Source organism: Dromaius novaehollandiae, chromosome 20, assembly GCF_036370855.1.
Source record: "Dromaius novaehollandiae isolate bDroNov1 chromosome 20, bDroNov1.hap1, whole genome shotgun sequence".
NCBI classification, from domain to species: Eukaryota; Metazoa; Chordata; class Aves; order Casuariiformes; family Dromaiidae; genus Dromaius; species Dromaius novaehollandiae.
Window position 1 is genome coordinate 2,384,238 of NC_088117.1, and position 19,733 is coordinate 2,403,970.

The 19,733-nt window shown below is 52.8% G+C and overlaps 1 protein-coding gene across 12 annotated transcripts in view; it reads right to left on the reverse strand.

Annotated features, from left to right (window-relative positions):
* Positions 1-691: 691 nt before the first annotated feature.
* Positions 692-19,733, reverse strand: part of GRIN1 (glutamate ionotropic receptor NMDA type subunit 1) — a 41,363-nt gene continuing 22,321 nt past the window's right edge. For 2 of the 12 annotated variants that reach the window (XM_064523571.1, XM_064523570.1), the window contains 10 exons: positions 19,250-19,368; positions 18,410-18,522; positions 17,387-17,535; positions 15,984-16,141; positions 15,126-15,287; positions 12,758-12,867; positions 11,399-11,544; positions 9,473-9,724; positions 8,653-8,763; positions 4,503-5,677 (listed from right to left, as the gene is read on the reverse strand). In XM_064523571.1, coding sequence (XP_064379641.1) covers positions 5,474-5,677; positions 8,653-8,763; positions 9,473-9,724; positions 11,399-11,544; positions 12,758-12,867; positions 15,126-15,287; positions 15,984-16,141; positions 17,387-17,535; positions 18,410-18,522; positions 19,250-19,368 — 1,524 coding nt within the window. In that variant the 3' untranslated portion in view covers positions 4,503-5,473. Of the gene's footprint in view, positions 2,489-4,502; positions 5,678-8,652; positions 8,764-9,472; positions 9,725-9,885; positions 9,928-11,398; positions 11,545-12,757; positions 12,868-15,125; positions 15,288-15,983; positions 16,142-17,386; positions 17,536-18,409; positions 18,523-19,249; positions 19,369-19,733 lie in introns of those variants that run through there. The other 10 variants (XM_064523576.1, XM_064523575.1, XM_064523574.1 and 7 more) reach the window with 7 other exon arrangements.

A 19,733-nucleotide genomic window follows, 5' to 3' on the forward strand; every position in this document is an offset into this window, starting at 1 on the left:
GGGCTGGCGTAAGGAGATTTTCCCAGGCACCTTTATCCGCATGGTCGGTTCTTTGTTCCCACACGCTGGCCCTGCTGGCAGTGCCCTGTGCTGTCTCTGAGGTGGCAGGACAGCTGGCAGCAGCAGCAGCAGCAGCAGGTTTTGCAGCAGTTCAGGGATTCAAGGCGGATGTGTCCGGGAGGTTTCACCATGAGGCAATGAGCAGCCTGTGAGCAGGAGCCACGACGGGGCTCCTGTGTGGGCATGCAACTGGAAGGACATTATGTTAATGCAGAGGAAGGTAGCAAACAATGGGGATGTTTGCAGGATTACTGCCTTGGCAGCTGGCAGCAGGCAGCTGGCTGCCTAGCAGCACTGCCAGAAGCCTGGAAAATCACCATTTTGAGAGGTGCTGGTATTCTAGTGATTTCAGACTGGCGCTGGCTCCCTGCTGCCAGCCCTGTTCCCACACACTGGCTTTTCCATTAGCATCCCAGAATGGCAATACCCCATTCTTCCTGGTCCCCCTTCTAGATCCTAGCCTTTCCGGCTACTAGTTTCTCTGTCCCTTCCCTGTCCCTCCACCTTTTACTGTTTGCAAACCCTGCAGCAGTGCTGGGGAGGCACTGATTCAGTGCAGAGCTCCCTGCCAGTTTTGCCAGAAGGTAGAGACAGGAGCAGGCACACGGCACTCAAATAAACCACTTCGTGATTCAGTCTAGACTTTACTGAGCTCTTGCAAAAATTTGATATTAATGTTACATCAACATATAAAGTAGAATGGGCCCAATTTCTCAGCTGGAGCAAAATGAATTTGATGGAGCCACAGCAGTCAGTGGGACGATGCTCACAGACCTCAGATGCAGTCTGAAAATCCTGCCTGCAAAGAATGCTGATCCTTAGCAGAAGCCCCATCTGCTTGGCTGAGGTGAGGGGAAGGCAGGCAGTTCTTGCTGCTGGGGCTTGGTACGGCATTACAGGTGGGCTTTCCACCCTCACAGGAGGCAGGATTCGGTGTGGCCTGTGCACATGCTGCAGCTGCTCATCACCAGCCTGGTCGGTGCCAGATGCTTCCAGGGTGCTGGTGTCCCTGCACCCACTCACAGCTCCTGCATGGGAGGGTGCTAAGGGATGCTGATACATGGGCTGTTGTCTGGTGGGGGTGCCAGAGCACATATGCCTGGGGGAAGGAAGGTGTGAGGAAGAATGGCTTCAGCCAGCCTCATCTGGTTCCCTTCTCCTGAGCCAGGATCTGGTTTATCATGCCTCTGGGTTCAGGCAGATGCAGCCAGCTGAGCTGGGGCAGCAGGGCTGCCACACAGGTTGCCATCAAGCTTGCACCACTGGTGAGTGTGGCAGGGAAGGCCCAGTGTGCTACAAGCACCTATTGTGGTGTCCAAACACCAAAGACAGGTTGGGTGACCTCCATGAGGATGCCATGGCACTCAGCAAGCACCCAGCGAAGTCCAGGCAGCAGTATCTCTCCTTACATTGCTGGTGCTGGCAGCTATGGAGCTTTGCTTAAAGTCAATGCAACCATCCAGAGCCATTCTCCATGGAAATGTTCCTGGCCAGGAGAGCCATGGTGTGCGAGCTATGTGCTGGGCATGGCCAGGCTGTGGGGATGTCCTGTGAGCAGCAGATGTGGGGAGCCAGGACCTTGGCTGACAACACATTAGGAGCTCCAAAGTACCATTTTTTAGCACAGGCGCATGGCCATGGGGGGAGCCAATGAGGGCTGCAGGACTGGAAACACTCCTGGGTCAAACAGACCCCACACAGGAGACGAATCATAGCCATGGGCTTTGTGCACAGGCTGATAGAAGGGAGGAACAGGAGTTTTTCTGCTGGCAATGAACAGAACACACATCTTCCAGTCCCTGTTGCAGACACAGTGGATCACTCGGCACAACAGGAACATATGCCTGGCCTATCACACCATGTGGACTGCTCCAGCCGCTCGGGGCCATGAACACATCACATGGGGGTCCCCAAGGGTGGTGCGAAATGTGGAGTGCAGGTCCAGCGGTCTGTGCCTGTGCTGAGAAGCACAAAGCCTGCAAAGTGAAACACTTGTTAGCAGTCTAGCACCATCTCTTCTGTGCTAACATGTGAGAGCAGGCACTATGTGCCTTTCAAAGTCCGTTCTTGCATGTAGCCAGTCAATGGCAATACTGATTAACAACAGCACAGGTTGGAAGCAATTATCTCTATACAGTGAAATCCAAACTGTGTCCTGGTTCTGTGGTGCATTCTGGGGCATGAATATGTCAGCAGGTCTAGGAAGGGAGGGAGATATACAATGAAGTCACTGTGTACAGATGAAGGATGCTTTCCTCCCATATCACCCAGAAGAACCCATCAGTGTCCCTTGGAAAGGCAGTCCTGGCTGTGCCTTCCTACTGTGTTGGGCTAGGACTGATGGCCCCCAGGAAGAACGTCACACCACAGTGCTGACTGAGGGGTCGGAGAGGTTGAGCTGGCCAGTGATGTCGGTGGGATGATATTGCTGCAACACACAAATACACAGACAAGAAGAAAAAAAATGTTAGGCAGTTCTGGCACTTGCTCCTATGTCTATTTACATCCCGTGTGTCCCTACAGGATATCACTCAGGGGTGATGCAACAGTCCAAAACCTGCTGCTGGCTGAGGTCCCCTTCCCAATGCAATCCAAGCTTGTGCAGAGGTCGTTGCAGACACTCTCCAAGCGCCCTACACCTGGACAGGGAGGAGGATGCACAGGAGCACGGCACAGCTTCTGTAGAAAGTGGCAGCCGTGTCGCCTGCTGAGTGAGCCTGTCTATGCTCTGGGAGAGCTACAAGACAGTCTGTGACTCATCAGCCCAGCCTCCAGTTGAACTTGTTTTTGGAGGGTCAGACTGGGTTTCAGCATCTGACTGGGTCCAGATCTAGCTCTGCTTTGAGGCCAGGGCCTTTCACCTCCTTGCTTGAATGACTCCACTTTGACTTTCCCTTCATGCAGGTGAGGAGACGTGCAGTGTGGTTTATTTGCAGTAAACTGGAAATTCACTTGGTAATGTGAAAATTCATCCTAAGTCTGTATAGAGATGTGGCCTGGATTTTTGTTTCTGCTCTCCTTACAGAGGGAGCCTTGGCAAACACTGCTTTGAAGAGACCTCGCCAACCACAGTCCCACCAGCAAGTAAAGTAGGGAGAGCAGAAACCCCCTTCAACTGGCAAGAAAAGAAGTTTTCCCTCCCCAGCCAGGGATTTAAAGCTGGGCAACTATTTTCTTCTTTCCTCCTTTCTTCCTTCCATATTTCCTTCCTTTTCCAGTTGCACTCTCCTGAATCTTAAGCATTGAGCTGGGCCTGCCCAGCCCTGCTCCAAGACCAGGTGGCATGGAGCATCATGCACTGCTTTCCAGGGGACCTAAAATGATGCCAGGTCCTGAGAGGGCCTCTTTTATGCTGCTGCGCAGACCCTCTCTGGTGACATTTTTTTGACCTTGCATCATGCTACCTAGGAGGGTTGCCATTTTGCTGTGTCCCTGGAGGGGCTCTTTGCTGACAGGGCTTTACTCATGTCTTACATTGTCTGGTGGCAACTGTGGCCCCCATAGTGCTGCTGGTGGCTCTGGCACTGTGGCTACCCTGCATGGCTGTACACCCTAGCTCCTGGCTCAGGGAAATCTGGTGTCCCCCAGAGCACTGTGTGGGCTCCTCAGGGTTTCTCTGCTCTGCCCAGAGTGCTTTGTGCCTCACAAGGACCATGGCACCTCAGTGGGGGCTGCTGGGTGGGGGCCAGAGCCAGTGTGGTCCTGTCCCTCTGGTACGCATGCCAAGGGCATGTTGCCAATTGCTGACACTGAGGGAATATCTCATGGGATCAGCTCATCCACCCATTCATTTAGAAAAGAAATTAATATTAAAATGGAGCCTCTAAGAAATTTCTTGTTGTTGCCTTTGTGGCTTTGCTGTTTGAAACGGTAACACCTTCACCATTGCCTGTTGGCACAGAAAATGGCTGGGGTGAACCCCAAATTGCTCTGTTGCCCTGGGCTGCTTTTTGTGACATTTTGTAGGTCCACCAAAAATGACCCTCTCGCAAAATGGGTGCAGCTGCCCCCTCTTTGCAAAAGTCTCAGCTGCTCCTTGCTCCCACAGAGGAGAAGAGATGGTTTAGAAAAGGGAGAGGTTGGGTGATTCGCTGGTGGAGAAGATTTCAACCTTTGCTGAAGGAAGAACTTAAGATACAAAAGATAATGGGCAAAAAAAAAGATCCTTTGTTAAAAACCCTGCACTACTGTCCTGACGCAACAGGTAGAAGATTGTGTGTTTGTGTGTGTGTGTGTGTGTGTGTGTCTGTGTGTCTGTGTGTGTGTGTCTGTGTGTGTACACATGCCTCAATGAATGTGTATGTGCGGCTGCTGCAGTGGGAAGCTGGAGAACTAGCAGGACAGGCTGGGGCATTCTGGCCTCTCTGCACAGCTCAAAGGGGGACTCTAAAACAACCAAACGTACTGGGGAAATTGGCCAGAAAAAATTAAAATACAAGAACTTGACTTTTGATTTGAAAGCATATCTCGTCCAATCACAGAGTTATCACAGGGTAACATTCTCATTTACTTTTTGTGTAGAGTTCATGCATGCAATTTTTAATATTAAAAAAAAAGAAAAAAAACAAGAAAGTTGTCATATCAAAACTATGTTAAAGTAGAACTAATAGTAAAAGCACATATCAGTAATTCAGGGTAAATTATGTTACAGGGATGGTGCAATTATCCCCAAACCAAACATTATAAAACCAAGAAATTAATCAATATTAACCATAGAAGAGACTCAAACATGTCAAGATATGGAAGTGAAGTGAAGGCACCAAAAACTTTAAATGACACCAGGAAGAAAATATAGACAAGAACTTAATATGTCTTTAAAAATGACTTCAACCTAATCTGGGCTTATATGGTAGTCCCTGGCTGGTGGAAAGTTTTCTGGAAAAAAATTGTGGTTTTTTTCAATTAAAAATTATGATTCCAGCTAAATGCAATCTTGTTGTAGAAAATGCCAACTTTCCTTTTAAAAAAATTAGTTGTCTTTGGCCTATTTTTAGCTGTTTGGGGCCAAAAACTAGATTTTTTTTTCAGCCAAAAAGTATTTGGTTTTAAGATGGCTGATTTTTCATTGTAAAGGTGATCTTTTCCATCAACCCCCCTTGATTTTTTGACCAGCTTTGGCAATATCCCAACAATTACAGAGTGATCATTGCCTCACAGCACTGGGCCTTTGCTTGGTGGTGATGTGGAACATGTGTCATGCTGTGTTTGGGGACCCACGGGCTGGCAATTTAACTCTCAGGGGGCTGACAACATCTGCAGTGGGGCTAAGGGATCTGTGCGTCTCGTTACGTGTCTGTACAAAATGTGCCGGCTCAGAAGGTGTCTGTGTGGTTTATGCATCTCACATGGCTTCTGTGGGGTTGCAGTATCGTGGGTGGTTGCGATGGATGGCAGTACATCAGCTCTGCGAGTGCTATTCGAGTTGCAGGAGCTGCCTATGGGGAACACATGCATCTCCTCCTGGGGCGGTGGGGATGATGTGCCGCGGAGAGGCTGTGCAGCTCGGGTGATGGTGGGCGCTAGGACGTTCAGAGTGGGATGGTAGCTTCCCAGGGCTGTCTTGGCTCCATGGTGCCAGCCTGTCTCTCTGGCACTCCTGAGGGACCATTCTGCAGGGCTGCAGAGTAGAATCCATTTTTAAAACTCCATACAATGAAAAGGAAAGAAGCAAGGCCACCAGGTTTGCATCTTTCGCTTGCTAGACAGGAGAGCCCATGGAGCTGGGGTCAGTCTGGCCTTCCAGCCCCATGGGCTCTCAAGCCTTGCCCATCTGAGACCTGGCTTGGGCCTATGGCTCTGCCAAGCATCATAAAACAGAGCGCCTCACTGCTTTCTTGTCTTTACAAGGACCCCAGGCAACGTGTCCCAGCATGCTACGTACTCATGGGGCCTTCCACAGCAGGAGGGCATTGAGGTCTCTGAGCCAGGGCTGCTGCATCGAAGCTGAGGGCACCAAATGACAGGCTGTGACATCAGATGGGGACAACACCTTCCCACTGATCGCTCATCCCACAGAGCAATCAGCAGGCCAGCCCAAGGTCACAACAAAGCTCACTCTACCACAAGGCTCCAGCCTGATCTTGACCCTACTAGCCTGTTCTTGGCCCAACTAGCCTGATTCCTTTAGGGGATGCATGTGCTGGGGCCCCGACCATGTTTCCCTACAGCCAGCAGATGTCTGCGACAGGCACCCAAGGAACAGGGCACCATTACCCATAGAGGGGCTGTGCCAGAGAAGCAGCTGCCACCAAAGCGAGGGCCATCCTCTGGAAGGAGTGGGGCTATCTCCCTCCATGGCTTGCCTGCAGACAGTGTGCCAAGAAGAGCATGGCCACAGCCCAAAGCACAAGCCAGGCTGGTTGTGCTGGCTTTCCTGTGGCCCACTGCCCCACAAATGGTGAGTGCTCTCTGCCTCTTGCCTGTGGAGCCTTTGGAGCAGAGGGCCTTTGGACCTGGACTGCTCAGGGCACAGGGGATGCTCCTACCCTGGGGCAGAGAGCGCTCTGGGGTGGTGTGGGGACATGAACAGCCACACCACAGAGAGGGGTCTGGCTCAGGATGCTTCATATTGCTGTGAGGCTGCAGTGAAGGAGGAAGTGAGGGTGCCGCATGCCAGCTGCCCCAGGCAGTGGTTCCTGGGGCAGACTGGGCAGGTGTGTCCCTGTTAACAGGGGTGCATGCAGTGTCCGTACCCCCAGCTCCCAGCATCTTGGAAAGGGCACTCCCATACTGAGGGCAGGGACTCTACCAGCCCCTTCTCCCCCAGTCCTGGCACTGGATCCTGTGCCCGCAGCGGGTACTGGTCTCCCCCACTTTGCCATGATGCTCCTGCTCTCCCAAGACTGGATCCATCGGTTTTCTAAATCTTGGAGTAAATCAAACACACCACCACAAAATGCAGGGTCTACCCTAGTTGCGCTGAGGGCCCCCCACCAGCTCTCTGTTGTTTTATTCCCTTTTTCTCTTCATCCTGCCTGTTCTTCTTCCTCCTCTCTCTTTTCACTTCCCAACTTCTCCTCATTGCACCACCCACCCCATCCCTCTTTATCCTCTCTCCCAGTCAGGGCTCAGGCTATCAAGACACAACCTGCAATCTTCCTGCAGAGCTGCTCTGGGTTTTGGGCCCTGTGGCGGTGGGGAGAGGTGAGACCTAAGGTGTGGGAACACGCCCAGCACAAGGTGCAGCATGGGTACAGCACAGGTGATAACAGGGATGCCCGTCTTCCCCACTGGCTATGGGTCATGGCTGGCAAGAGCATGGGGCCACCCTATCGTGTCTGCTGGCCCTGAGGGGACAGATGAGATGAGCACTTTGTGTGAGCTCGTGGCAGACCAGCCCAGCTGAGAGCTCAGCTGGCCTTGGCCCCCAGGCCGGTGTCCCAGGGGTGCTCCCGGGAGCCTCTTGGGATTGAGCCTGCATTGGTCTAAAACAGAGCCACCTCCATTTCACCTACAGAGCCATGGCCCAGAGAGCCCCTGGAGCATCGCATGCTGCTCCCCGAGGTGCCCCCGTGCCTGCAGACAGGGATGAGCCACCCTGCCGCTGGGGGCCACATCTCCTCGCGCCAGCGCCGCCTCCGTCCCCCCGGCCCCTCCATGCATCACGCCTCTCGTAGCCTGGCGGGGAGCCTGCTCTGAGCAGCCCTGGGCAGAAACCCACCAGTCGCCCAGGGAGGCGATTTTGGCAGCCCGTTAACCAGGAGGTCTGGCAGCAAAACGCACCTCCCACTTCCACACGAGACAACAGAGTAGCCACAGTGCAGAGTGTCATACAACAGACGGCAACATGCAGAGGGACACTGGCTTAGTCTGACAGACCGACAGCCCAACCTGACGCTGAAGTGTGTCTCAAGCTCTAGCAAGAGCAGACACGTTCGCTTATTTGGAAACAGCTGGCTTTAAAGGTAACAATTTGTAAATTTTCTCTGGTTACATGAGAGCAGTTTTACTCCAGGCTGGAAAGTGCACAGTTTGAGCCAGGTTGGGTCTTTAAAACCTCCTCTTTTAAGCATTTGTGTCTCTCTTCTAGAGCTGAAATACTGCTGACGATAACCAGAGACAGCTGTCACTTGTGTGCTGAGGACTATGTCCCGAATGCTAATAATCACAAACAAAAATCACATGTAGAGAATGTGACACGCATGGCTCTCAGTGAGGTGACACAGTGCCCAAATTAAATTGGGGTGATCATTTTAGGCATACAATGACAAACAGTTACAGGAACACTCAGGAACAGAAAAAAATATGTCATTGGATTCAAAAGGTCAGCACCGGTAAGGTGAGCAAAGCACAGAGAGGAACATCAGAAATCATCCAGGCAAAAACAAAACAAAACAAAACAAAACAAAAACTCGGTTGCATCTCCCAACTCATCACAGGACTCCAAACCACCTCCTGCCTGCCCTCCAGGATCCCAGCATCCTTTCAGGTACACGGGATGACTGACTCACTGACTCACTGACTGACTGGTGACGAACATGAGCTATGCATGTACACTGGCAGCTTCGGGATGGGTGTGTGGCAGTCAATGGGATGGCAGAAGAGAGAAAGAGAGAGAAAGAGAGAGGGCAGAATTGTTCTTCTTCCTCTTACCGTATCCTTGGAGGACCTACGTCTCTTGAAGCTGGAGGCCAGGGTGGAGGTGATGGACCTAAAAGTGGCTTTCTTTTTAGGGTCAGGTTCTGCTCTACCACTTTTTCTATCCTAAAATGAATATGTATAAGTGATTAGATCTCTAGTGTGTTGTTGGAAACTCTAAATCTATTTGAATACTGCCCCATGTCATGTCCTTCATTTAGGTGAGAAAGCTATTGGAGATGTTCTGTCACTCCCAGTCCTCCAAGGGCCTCTGTGACCCACAATTACAGCATGGCCGCCACACGGCCACAGCTATGGGGCCAGCCTCGCATCTGGAGCACTGGAAACCCCTCTGGGGAATAGCCCTGGTCTCCTCAGTGTCTGCTTCAGGCCTGCACAGCTGACCTCGCTTCCTCGGGAGCACCTGGGAATGCGCCGATGAGCGCCCTGCCCCTCACTTCCACCACTAGGCTAGCTAGACCAGGAGGTGAGATGCTGCACCTACCACTAAAAAAATTGCTCAGGGCCTTTTCTGAGGCTGAATCCTAGTGCCACAAGAGAGAGAGAGGACTGCATTGAAAGAGAAGTCATTGTATGAATATTCTGTAAAAAATGTATTCAAAAATTTAAATGATGCGTTTGTGCAAAGCCGAACTTTTTTTTTTCCAAAGTAAAAGGGTTAAAAAAAAAAGGAAACTGGAAGAAAAAGAAAAGTAAAAAAAGGAAAAGAAAGGGAGGAAGCAAAGCATTAGTGCTATGATGTCATCGGGGGTTGGAATGAACTCAAAGAGAAACAGAACTGAAAAATGTAGCCATTGGTGTTAGCGAGTCGGACCTGGTTAGCGCAGGCTGGGAGCACCAGCCGCCATGGTGCAGGGGCAGCGAGCCGAGGGGACCGGCCGCACTCTGCGGCGGGCGCTGAGAACGATTCCTCCCCAATTGCTTTCGTGCCAATGAGTGTGACCTTTCCGACGGGGGACGGAGTGACCAGGTCTGGCTCTGCTACCGCACGGGGGTAACCAAAATGTATCCCGCTGGTGCGTAGAGCATGCTCGGGGATACATTTGCTCCTCCTTCTCAGTTCTCTCTTTTGCGGACATGCACAAACGGAAAGGAAAGCAAGATGAATGGAATGAAATGTCTTTTTCTTCCATGGCATCTCAGGAAATAGCCATGGCAAAACTGTGATCCCAAAAACCATTATTTTTGTTTGTTTGTTTTAACAAATAAATCTTTCCACTTGCCTACCTTCTAGCAATGTACCAGATACTAGTGCTCTGACGTTTCCTCCTGTGGAAAAGTCTTACATTGTCAAACGGCTCTTTACCATGAGGCTGTTTATCCCCACAGGGCAGCATGCTTTGCTCACAGTCCCACAGACTCTGCCCAATGACCCAGTGCAGTATTTTCTAGAAGGTTGGCAAGTGAAAAATGGCAGTGTGACTAGTGTGCTCTGTCCCAGCAGCCTTAATCCCGTCCGTGCTGCTGCTTTTTGGAAGCAAAGGAAAAAAATAAAAAAAATGTTTTTTTTTCCAATACTGTATTAGTGAACTGAACCCAGCAAGCTCTCAGGATATAGCAGCCTGGCCTTGTGCTTCCCCTCACTGCTCTCAGGAAGGTCACTTCCACCTGAGCAGCCTTTCTGTACTCCCCAGCCAGTGCTGCTCCCACAGGGCCATTTCATTTCGCTCATTCAGGTGACATCACTTTGGGGTTCCCAATCATTGTTCTCTCTCTTTCGTTCACTCATTCTGTGAAGTCACCTAAAGGATCTGTTGCTCTCTGAATGCTGCTTTGCTTCCCCAAGGAAGAAAAGCAGCCCTGACGATTCAGAGAGAGCTTCCTGGTGCCCTAAACTGGGATACAGGGTGCAACCAGGGTTCATCCCAAGAGAAATGGGGTAAGGGGAGAGTGAGGCTGGTGGCTGGGCCTGGCTCAAATATGTTACCATGGTTCAGTGTCACTGCCAGGCAACACCAACCCTCCTGGGCTTCCCTTGCCTGTGTGACAAGGAGGCATTTTAGGGATGGGAAATGCTGGGGAGAGCAATGGTCCCAGGGAACCACCCCTCAGAGTCTCGGTGCTGACAAGCACTGGCATTGCTGGCTCCCATCCTGGGAGACGTCCTTGTCTCCAAATGACAAGAGCACACACCACCTCTTTTGGGAATCTGTCCTGGGTATGAAGACAGCTACTGCACCCCTGAGGAGCAGGGAGGGAGGGGGAGGCTTTGGCTCATTTTGGAAACCATCACTTGAGCATTTCTCCACCTAAGCAGCACAAAAGCCGCAGGGGAAGGGATGCTCAGTGACAGCAGATTAACCCTCCCATCCTCTTGTAGCAAGTGCAGCCACAGTAGTACCTCCGTGCAGAGCATCTGCAAAGGAGTGGCGCTGGCACTGCTTGCTCAGCTGGAAAAAGACGTGGCTCCAGCACACTACCCCCAGCAGAGCAAGGTGCCAGGTCCCCCTCATGAGCACAGCTGAGGACAAATCTGGGCATTTGGGCCAGGTGTCTGTCCCAGACAGAGCTGCACACAACTCACCTCCCAGGAGAGATGGCATTGGCCAAAAGCACTCCCAGGGACAAGGCAGGGCACCTACAGCTCGCTAGTAGCTCAGTAACACCTGGCCAGAGTTACTGGAGTGCGGGGTGGGGGACAGAGGGCCCCATGCTAATCCACAGCTCTGCATTCACTGATTTGATGAAGGAATGGAAAACGCACCTGTTGGAGATTTGCTCTAAAAACGGTTTGTCCTACCTGCAGGTTTTTCCTCCACACATTAACGGCTGCAAACGCCAGCTGCATCTGCTTCCTCCGCGCGTCCTTATGCCTTTTGTAAGCTATTTCTATGAATATTAAAAATATCCCGGCAACAATACCTCCAGCCACCAGCATAAACACACCTGAAATAAGCAGGAAAGTTACAGAGGGCAATGGAAACTGCACCATGACACTTCATTTCCTCTGTATCACACTGAGCAAGAGGAGCATCTTCCAACCCAGGGTCCCCCAGCCCCCCGCCATCCCCCCACAGTCCAGGAGAGGCCGGGGAGGGTAACCCAGCACAGCAGTGCAGGCGTTGCAGCTGCCTGGGTGATGGGCAGCAAGGTGATGGTATGCCGGGTGTCTTTGCAAGCTCCTCCTGGTCATGCACAACCACCAGCACCAGCAGTGCTGCAGCGATGCTCGGGAGCAGGCACAGAGCTCTGGGGTGCTGGGTACAGTAGCCAGCATGAGGACAGACCCCATCTCCTCAGACTGCTGGGTTGTTTGCACCAGAAACCAAACTCCGGTGCTCCTGTTTAGCCCATCAGGAAGGGCACCAGTGCACAGAGCTGGCTGTGCTGTCCTCAGCCATCTGGGAATCCACAGGGGTGATGTGTTGGGAACCATGGGATGGGGAGGTGGGGAGCACTGAATGTCCTGGGGAGGTGGAGCAAACTGCTCCCTCTGTTGGCACTTCTGTCCTGGCCCTGAGTTGCCAATGAGGAGTGGGTGCCACAGGACAAGTCTAATCCTACATTCACATGTGGGTTGGGCAAAGGGCTGCCAGCAGTGAGCTGCTGCAAAGCTAAAGCCCATCTGGAGAACTCACAGTCTTTACAAATAGGGGTCAAGAAAAAAAAAAAAAACCCACTGAATAAATTGTCGTCTTTCTGCCCTCTGCTCCCTGTCCCAGAGGATCCTGGGACAGTATTCTCAAGGCTGGGTGGCTGCTCCTTGCCACCCACTCCTTCCTGTAGCATGTTCCTTGCTCACCTCCTCAGCCACTTTTTCTTTCCCAGGAGGTGCTGCTCCCTTCTCTCTGCCTTTGGCGACAGCTCTGACTTCACCATGACAGCTGCAGTTTGGCCAGAGCAGAGGGAGGGGAACAATGTTCAAAGCAGGCCATACCCATGGATGAGAAAGCCACCCCAGGGAAGGTCTGGGAGGCTTCTTGGAGTCATTTCAGACAAGGTGGAATTGGAGCCCAACACAAAAGCCTTGCTGCACTAGGAAAGCACAAACCCAGAAGAAGCAGAGCTTTGGCCTGAGAGAAGAGCTCGGGAGAGGAGAATGTCTTGAGCAAAAGCAGGCTACCCAGCGAAGAGGAAGAAAGAGGTTTGCAGAACAAACCTGCCATATTTTCAAAGGTGAGTGTTGCTGGGGCATTGCTACGGGAATCACACTCCTGATACCTCACCCAAGTCTTGTCCAAATCCTCCATGAAGCCGTTCTCGTGGGACCTGAAAGCACAAGGAGACAGGACAGAGTAGTCACTGGAGACCATACACAGGTGACTGGGGCACAGGGGCTGGCTTTCATGCCCTTTGTGCATTCATGCCCTGTGTACTAGGACTCCGAATTTGTTTGCAGCCTGCAAACATGTGAATGACTGATGTGTGTGCACACATAAGTGCATATGTGTGTGCACACACATGTGCATGTATAGCATCTATGTAGAGAGCGTGTGTGTGTGTAGTCTGTCTGCGGTGGGCATTTCAGCATGTCTTTCACACATTTTCACGCTGTCTGTGCACAGCCAGTGTGGCCATGAGCTGTGTTCACAGTGCAGTGGGTGCAAATAGGTGTCTGCAGCTGCCTGGTGCTACTGCCCCACGTTCTGAGAGCTGGAGAACTGGCCACCTATTACCAAAAAGAGCCATTTGTAAGCTGAATTTCCAAGTGGAATGATGCAGCTGATGGGGAACAACAGGTTTGGGCAAGGTATTTTGGGGCTGGGAGACCCATGAAATTAAAATCCACCTTATTGCCAACTTCCGTCTGTGGACCCTAGACAGAGGTCTGAGTGTGGAGCAGCAGGAAAATTCCTGCAGGAACAGGGAAGGCTGTCAGTCCCCTGCTGCATACAGAGAGGGCAGGCACTCCCCACATCCTGGGTGTCCCCAACTACATGCCCTGTTAGCCATAGAAATGCCCATCCCTTTCTGAATCACCTGGGCTAATTTGACATGGGCAGGGTGTGAAACATGGGGGGTTATTTGCTCTGATTGCATTTCTTCTCTTTGTTTTACGTACACTTGTGATAGGAAGAAGCATGAGGGAGAGATGCTTCAAGCTGCTTTCATCAGGTCTTCAATGGTGTGCATGGTCTATTATCTCCTTCCCTATTTAGCTCCTATCGCTGGTGAATACCCCTAGTCCCTCTCTCTGGCTTCACAGAGGCTCCTCCACAGCCCGTCCCCCCTCTCTAGCAGGTTTTGATAGTGTGACAGGACTCCAGGGTCCCTCTTACCCAGAGATAAGGGGGGGGGGGGGGGGAGCGAAGCCTCTGCACTCCCTGGTGTGTCATGGAAAGAAATCGGCACAGCATGGAGCACAGCTCACCTGACCAGTCACACCAGCTTATGAGGAAATGAATGGTACCGTGACAGTTCCTGTTTCTGCCTGAACAGCTAGTGGGAATGGAGATAGGCACAGGGCACATGTCCCACACATCCCACCATGGGTCCCCCTGAGCTTTTCACTCTCATGTTCCTTGTACATCTCCATGACTCACTGTCTTTCTTGGCAGCCTGTAGCCCTGGGCCTCCCTGTCCTCTCCCAGAAGGAAGCGAAGGGCTCCCTCCCAGTGCCACTCCAGGTTTCTCACTTTGCTGCCACCCACCCCCTTGGCATGGCCAGCCAGTGGGGTCCCATGGCTGCCTAGGTTAACCTGGATCCTGCCTGGGTTTCCTGCATTATGCCCACTGACTCCTTCAGACATTTCAACTCTGCATTGTGGGCAGGACCCTGGTGCTTCTTGGATGTTGGCTTTCTGCCTTTCAGTAAAATTAATCTTGCATGTTCCTCTCCACTTCCTAGTTCCTGGCTGGCTTTTGCTCCATGACCACATTTTACTCCATGTCCTTTCCCTGTCTGCAATGAGTGTGTAATTTCCAAACACACACAAGAAATCCCTTTTGTCCATGATGTCTCTCTAACTTGTGGAACTCATTTCTGCAGGTCCATACTGATACGAGAGCCTTAGCTGGACTCAGGAGGAATTCTCTGCCTATCAAGAACACCCAGAGTTGAAAGAATAGCTCCTGAAAGCCAAGGCAGCACAATGCTACTGGCCAAGCTGAACCCACAAGGAGAATCAGGGAAATCACATCACCTCTGCCTGCTGCTGCAGCCTGCACCTTGCTCACAAGGATCTCTTACTGGATGCTTCCAGGGTTTCTCTCCACCAGCCTTGCCTGCACTCCTGTGGCCACGCAGGGCTCCTGCTCCCTGCCTCTGGCCCCAGAGCATGGCTACCCTGCTCTGGCCCTCTCACCAGCTCCCAGACCCTTGCAAGCCAGAGACAGCGCTGAGGCTTAGGGTGTCCGTCTATCTCGGTCAGTCAGGCACATCCCCTTCAAACCTCCAAGAGTCAGGGAGCCCCAGTCCCTGCAGAGGATTTGGAGGATGGGATGGCAGTGCCTGGCACAAGCCTACTTGCGTGCTAACGCATGCAGCATTTAGGGAGCAGGCCTCATGCTGAGAGCCATGTACGGACTTGAGGATGGCCAGGGAGACGTTCTGCTTCCATGGACTGTCTTTGCGCATCCCGATCCCAAAGCCGGAGCGGAAGAAAAGCTCCCCCGTTGTCACCAGGTCACACTTCTGGGAAGCTTCAAATTCGAGCACTGCTGAGTCCCAGATGAAGGCATGGAGCTTGCTGGATGCCAAAAGAGGACAGACAGGTCAGGTTGGGCAGCCCAGTTTGCCTGCAGCCTCTGTGAGAGCAGTGAGGATGCTCCCATCCCTAATTTAACCACTGAGTTTGGTTATTAGTAGCCCTCTTCTCCCAATGTGATCTGTGCTGCAGCTCCTGCCCAAAGAGTAGGCACAATTTTGCAGAAGGAGTAGAAGGGGGTGAAAGGGGGTTTGAAGCCCTTCATTCCCACACAGAGGCAATTGCAGAGGCCAGAAATGGAGGTCATTGCCAGGGCCAGGGCTCTGAGCATGCCTTTCCTCTTGCAACCACTGTGCTCTCTATGCTCCAGCTCCTGTGACACTGTCAAGCCTGCCTCAAATCCCCCTTCAGTGCCATGCCTGGAAACCCAGCTAGCCCTGATAGGTCTTTCCTCAGCTTTTGCTGTGGTCCTGAGATCAGATGCCCCTTCCATGTCTCAACCCAGTACTGGGCACCTGCACAGCCCACCCACAGATGCAAACACCCGCATCCCTGTTCCTTTCACACCAAGTGGACATGTCCCTTCCAGCAAAGGATGGGCAGACCCCATCCAGCCATGCTTCAGCTGCATCTTTCCCTGGCTGGTGTGGGTCCTGCTTTCCCCCCCAGGCTGCAGACCCCCAGAGCCCCCCCTGCTCCCACACCTGCAGGGCCAGGCAAGGTGTTGGTCCCACTCACTTGTCCCTCACGGCCTGGATGGCTTCAGCAGCACTCTCATAGTTGTGCTTCTCCATGTGCCGATACATGGTGCTCAGCTCCACCTGCCGTCGGAAGTAGATGTCCACCGAGCTCTGCTTCACCGTGGCATAGATGAACTTATCAGAGGGGTTGCGCAGCTGAAAGGTAAGGGCAGGGCCTGCCATCAGCTGTGGTACCTCACTGTGTGGAGACATGGCAGAGCAGCCAGGCAGACCCCAACTATGGCTGCAGGCTGCCTCAGGGAGCCCCTCGGGGGCAGCTAAGCTACCATTTCTTCTGTCCTCCATCAACCAAACTGACTCATCCCAAAGCTATGTTTCCTAACCATCCATCCCTTCAGGGACCCGTTTGTCAGAGAAGGTCTTGATCTCAGTGGAGCGGAAGTTGCTGTGGGGCAGTGGATGCCATGGGGCTGAGGACACTCTGGGACAGAGGATGCTTTGGCTTCTTGGCTATTGTGAGGAAGGGGGTGCCATGGGACAGTGCTGCCATGGGGCTGAGGATGCAGGAGGGCAGTGGATGCCATGGGACTGATAATGCGGTGGGCAGAGTATGCAGTAGGCTGCTGGATACTGTGGGGCTGGCAATGTTGTGGGACCTGCTCTCCTGCAGGTCTGGGCTGCTAGGCTGTGCCTGTGTCCTTGCGAGAGTGGAAAACGGGTCTGAGGCATGCTGACATCTGCTGAGAGTATTGACTGCACCGCAGGGACCATTTCATTAGTTATAACTCATCTATAATGAATCGTTTCCTCGTTGGTTATTGCAGGCTCTCCAGGAACTGGCAGGGAGCTTGGCTGGATACAGACTATTTCTGGACAAGGTTTTTCTCTGTTGATTCCTCTCTCCCTCTGCCTGTGTGTCTGTTTTCACTCAGCACAGGGGCTCAGACCAGCCAGTGACAGACCCAGGCACAACTACTCAGGGCTTGATCCCTGGCACACGCACACAGCTTTGATGCTCCCCCGCACCCCGCTCCCCCTCTGTGGTCCCATGGTGCTGTCCGGGCTCTGCCATTCCATCAGCCTGCGTGCCTCCCATAGCCTGACTCCCCTCCTCAGTTGCAGCTCCTGCTCCTTTTTGAGGTAGAAGCAATAGCTGCACATGGGATGGGAGCGCTGGCCCATTTCTGCAGGGCTGGGAGCTTTGCCCTGGATCCCTGTGGGCACTTGGAAGACATGTGGGGTGGAATCGGGACTGTGTGAGATGTCTCTGGAGAGGAAACCCAAGAGAAAGCATCAGGGTTGCTTTGGGATTATTGGGACTAGCCCGTTTAAAGCAGTGCTCTGGATACTACAGGAACCAGGAGATGCCCACTGGATGCATCTCCCACATCTCTGCCCAGTGACAACCAGGGAAGGGGAGAGGGAGCATGTGGTCATTACCCTGGGGTCATTAATGCCCGTAATTCTCTCCTCAGGTCGGTCTAACACCAGGAAGGCAGCCAGGTTGGCAGTATATGAAGCCACAATGATCATAGCGAAGCCAGCCCACACCATGCCAAGAATACGGGCAGAGAAACTCCGGGGAGCACCTGGAAGGGAAAGAGGATAGCTCAGACCAGCACGACAAGGACTTTGACTTGGTCACCAAAGCCACCATCCACCCCATCCAAGTCTGATAGCGGCTGCAGACATGCCCCCGTCTGCTCTGCTGTCCTCTATGCAAGGAACTCCCGCATTGCCCAAACCCAGCAGCCAGAGCATGACTCTGCCCTACATGTTCCAACTGCTGTGCTGTGCCCAGGCCGTGTGCAGATGCCAGCATCACCCAATTCCTTTTGCAGTCAGACAAGAAAAACCCAGCTCTTTCCAGGACTTGATGCCTCTCACCAGCTGTGCAGGTGCCCATCACACTGGATCCAGATGTGTAACCCACAGGCGAGAGAAGCAGCCCAAGAAGAACCCATTTCCCATCCCTGACGGCAAAGGGTGGTGGAATGGTCTCAGATGTGCTGCCTCCCACCATCACTGAATCCCTGCCAGCCCACTCCAGGGAGGGGAAGGCTTTTATCAATTCACTGAACAGTCCTCCCAGGCTCCCTGGCACTCTGACACAATGACAGAGCTCACCCCACCCTGGGAGAGATCTGGACCTGAGGTTTGGCCCAGCAAGAAGCTGGGGACTGAGCTGGGGAACCGGGGTGAGAGAGACCTTCCAGGGCTGCTGCAAGCCCTTTGGGCAACCTGGAGTGAGTATTTACACCTCTAGGCTCCCCTTGCAAGGCTGACTTGGCCATCCCTGGTTTGGTCCCTTTTTGCCCCATGTCCCACTGCAGTAGCATTAGCCCTGCCACAAAGCAGACCTGCTCAAGGAGGGCATAGACTCCCGTCCCTAGTCCAGTGCCCCTCCCAGCCCTGGGTCATGGGCTGCAGGCTAGAGCAGCCCCACTCTGTACAGCAACTCACCTTCTCCAATGCCGGAGTTCAGCAGAACTCCCCAGGAGAACCACATGGCAGATGAGAGAGTCAGGGCATCTTCCTCCTCTTCCTCGCTGTTCACTTTGAACCGGCCAAATGGGCTAGGAAACATGACCCAGAGTTCTGACATCCCTTATCCTGGTCCCCAGGACTCTCCTCTCTGCCTTAAGCATCCTGAAGCAGCCCCACTGCACTCATCTCCAGACTGTGGTTGTACCCCAAACAGCTCTTTGCTCCCTGCCTGCTGGGCTGGCTCTACAGCCCTCATGTACCACTGCCAGGCATCTCCCCTCTGCTGATCTGCAATCCTGATCGCCTTGCCAATCCTATCATGCTTGTCTCCAGGCCACAAATGGCATCTCATCCTGGCCAGCTCAAACCTCTCCCACTGAAACATGAGAGGCTCGCTGTAGATTATCTATGAGAGCCTCTGGACACAGGGCTGGTGGGGGAATACAGGTTCCCTGCCCCTTGGTAGAGCTGCCTCAGGGCCAAATAAGGGGAATAATCTCAGAGCCCAGTGGCCCATGGACCCCTTGTGAGAGTGGTTAGGCCATCAGCATGGCATCTGGTCTGACAGACATGTTTCCACATATCTAAGTGCCAAATGCTGCCTGATCTCTCAGCTTAGCAGCACCCAGAGAGGCCCAGAACTTCGGCATGGCTGCACAGAGCTGATGGTGTGGATAAGGCAAGGTCTAGCTCCCATGAGAGCCCCCCTAAGGGCTGCAGGGCTGTGTCTGAACAGGACACTGCAGGGTACTGCTCCCGGGGGGAGGAGAACCTCCCTGTCCCCTTCAGCCCCTCACTGACCCAAAGTACACTCACCTGAAGCGATCCAAGAGGTATAACATCACGGCCACCACATGCACAGAGAGCCCCACGAGCAGCCAAAGAGTGCTCTGGAATGGCTGCATGAACGAGTCCAGGGTGCTGCGGGGGATTTCCTAGCACATAGGAGAGAAGTAAACAGTGCTGGCACCCATCAGGCTCACACACCAGCATTAAAACCAGACTGGCAAACACAGCTGCAAAGAGGACATGATCTCTGAGAGACTGTACAGACAGCAGACACACACCTCCACTGCCTCACCATAAAGTCCAGGGTAAGAGGCCATATATGTGGCCCCACCTGTACATACACTGTATGTATGGGGGCCATATAGAGCCCATCCTTCTCACACCCAGAGTAGACAGTGGGAAGATAGAAGCGGGATATAAAAACCTCTTGCCTTTCTGAGCAAGGAGGAGTTGGAGACCTGAGCTATGTCTCTTTTGGGAAGCATCCTGAGAGCATGTTTGCATAGGGTTT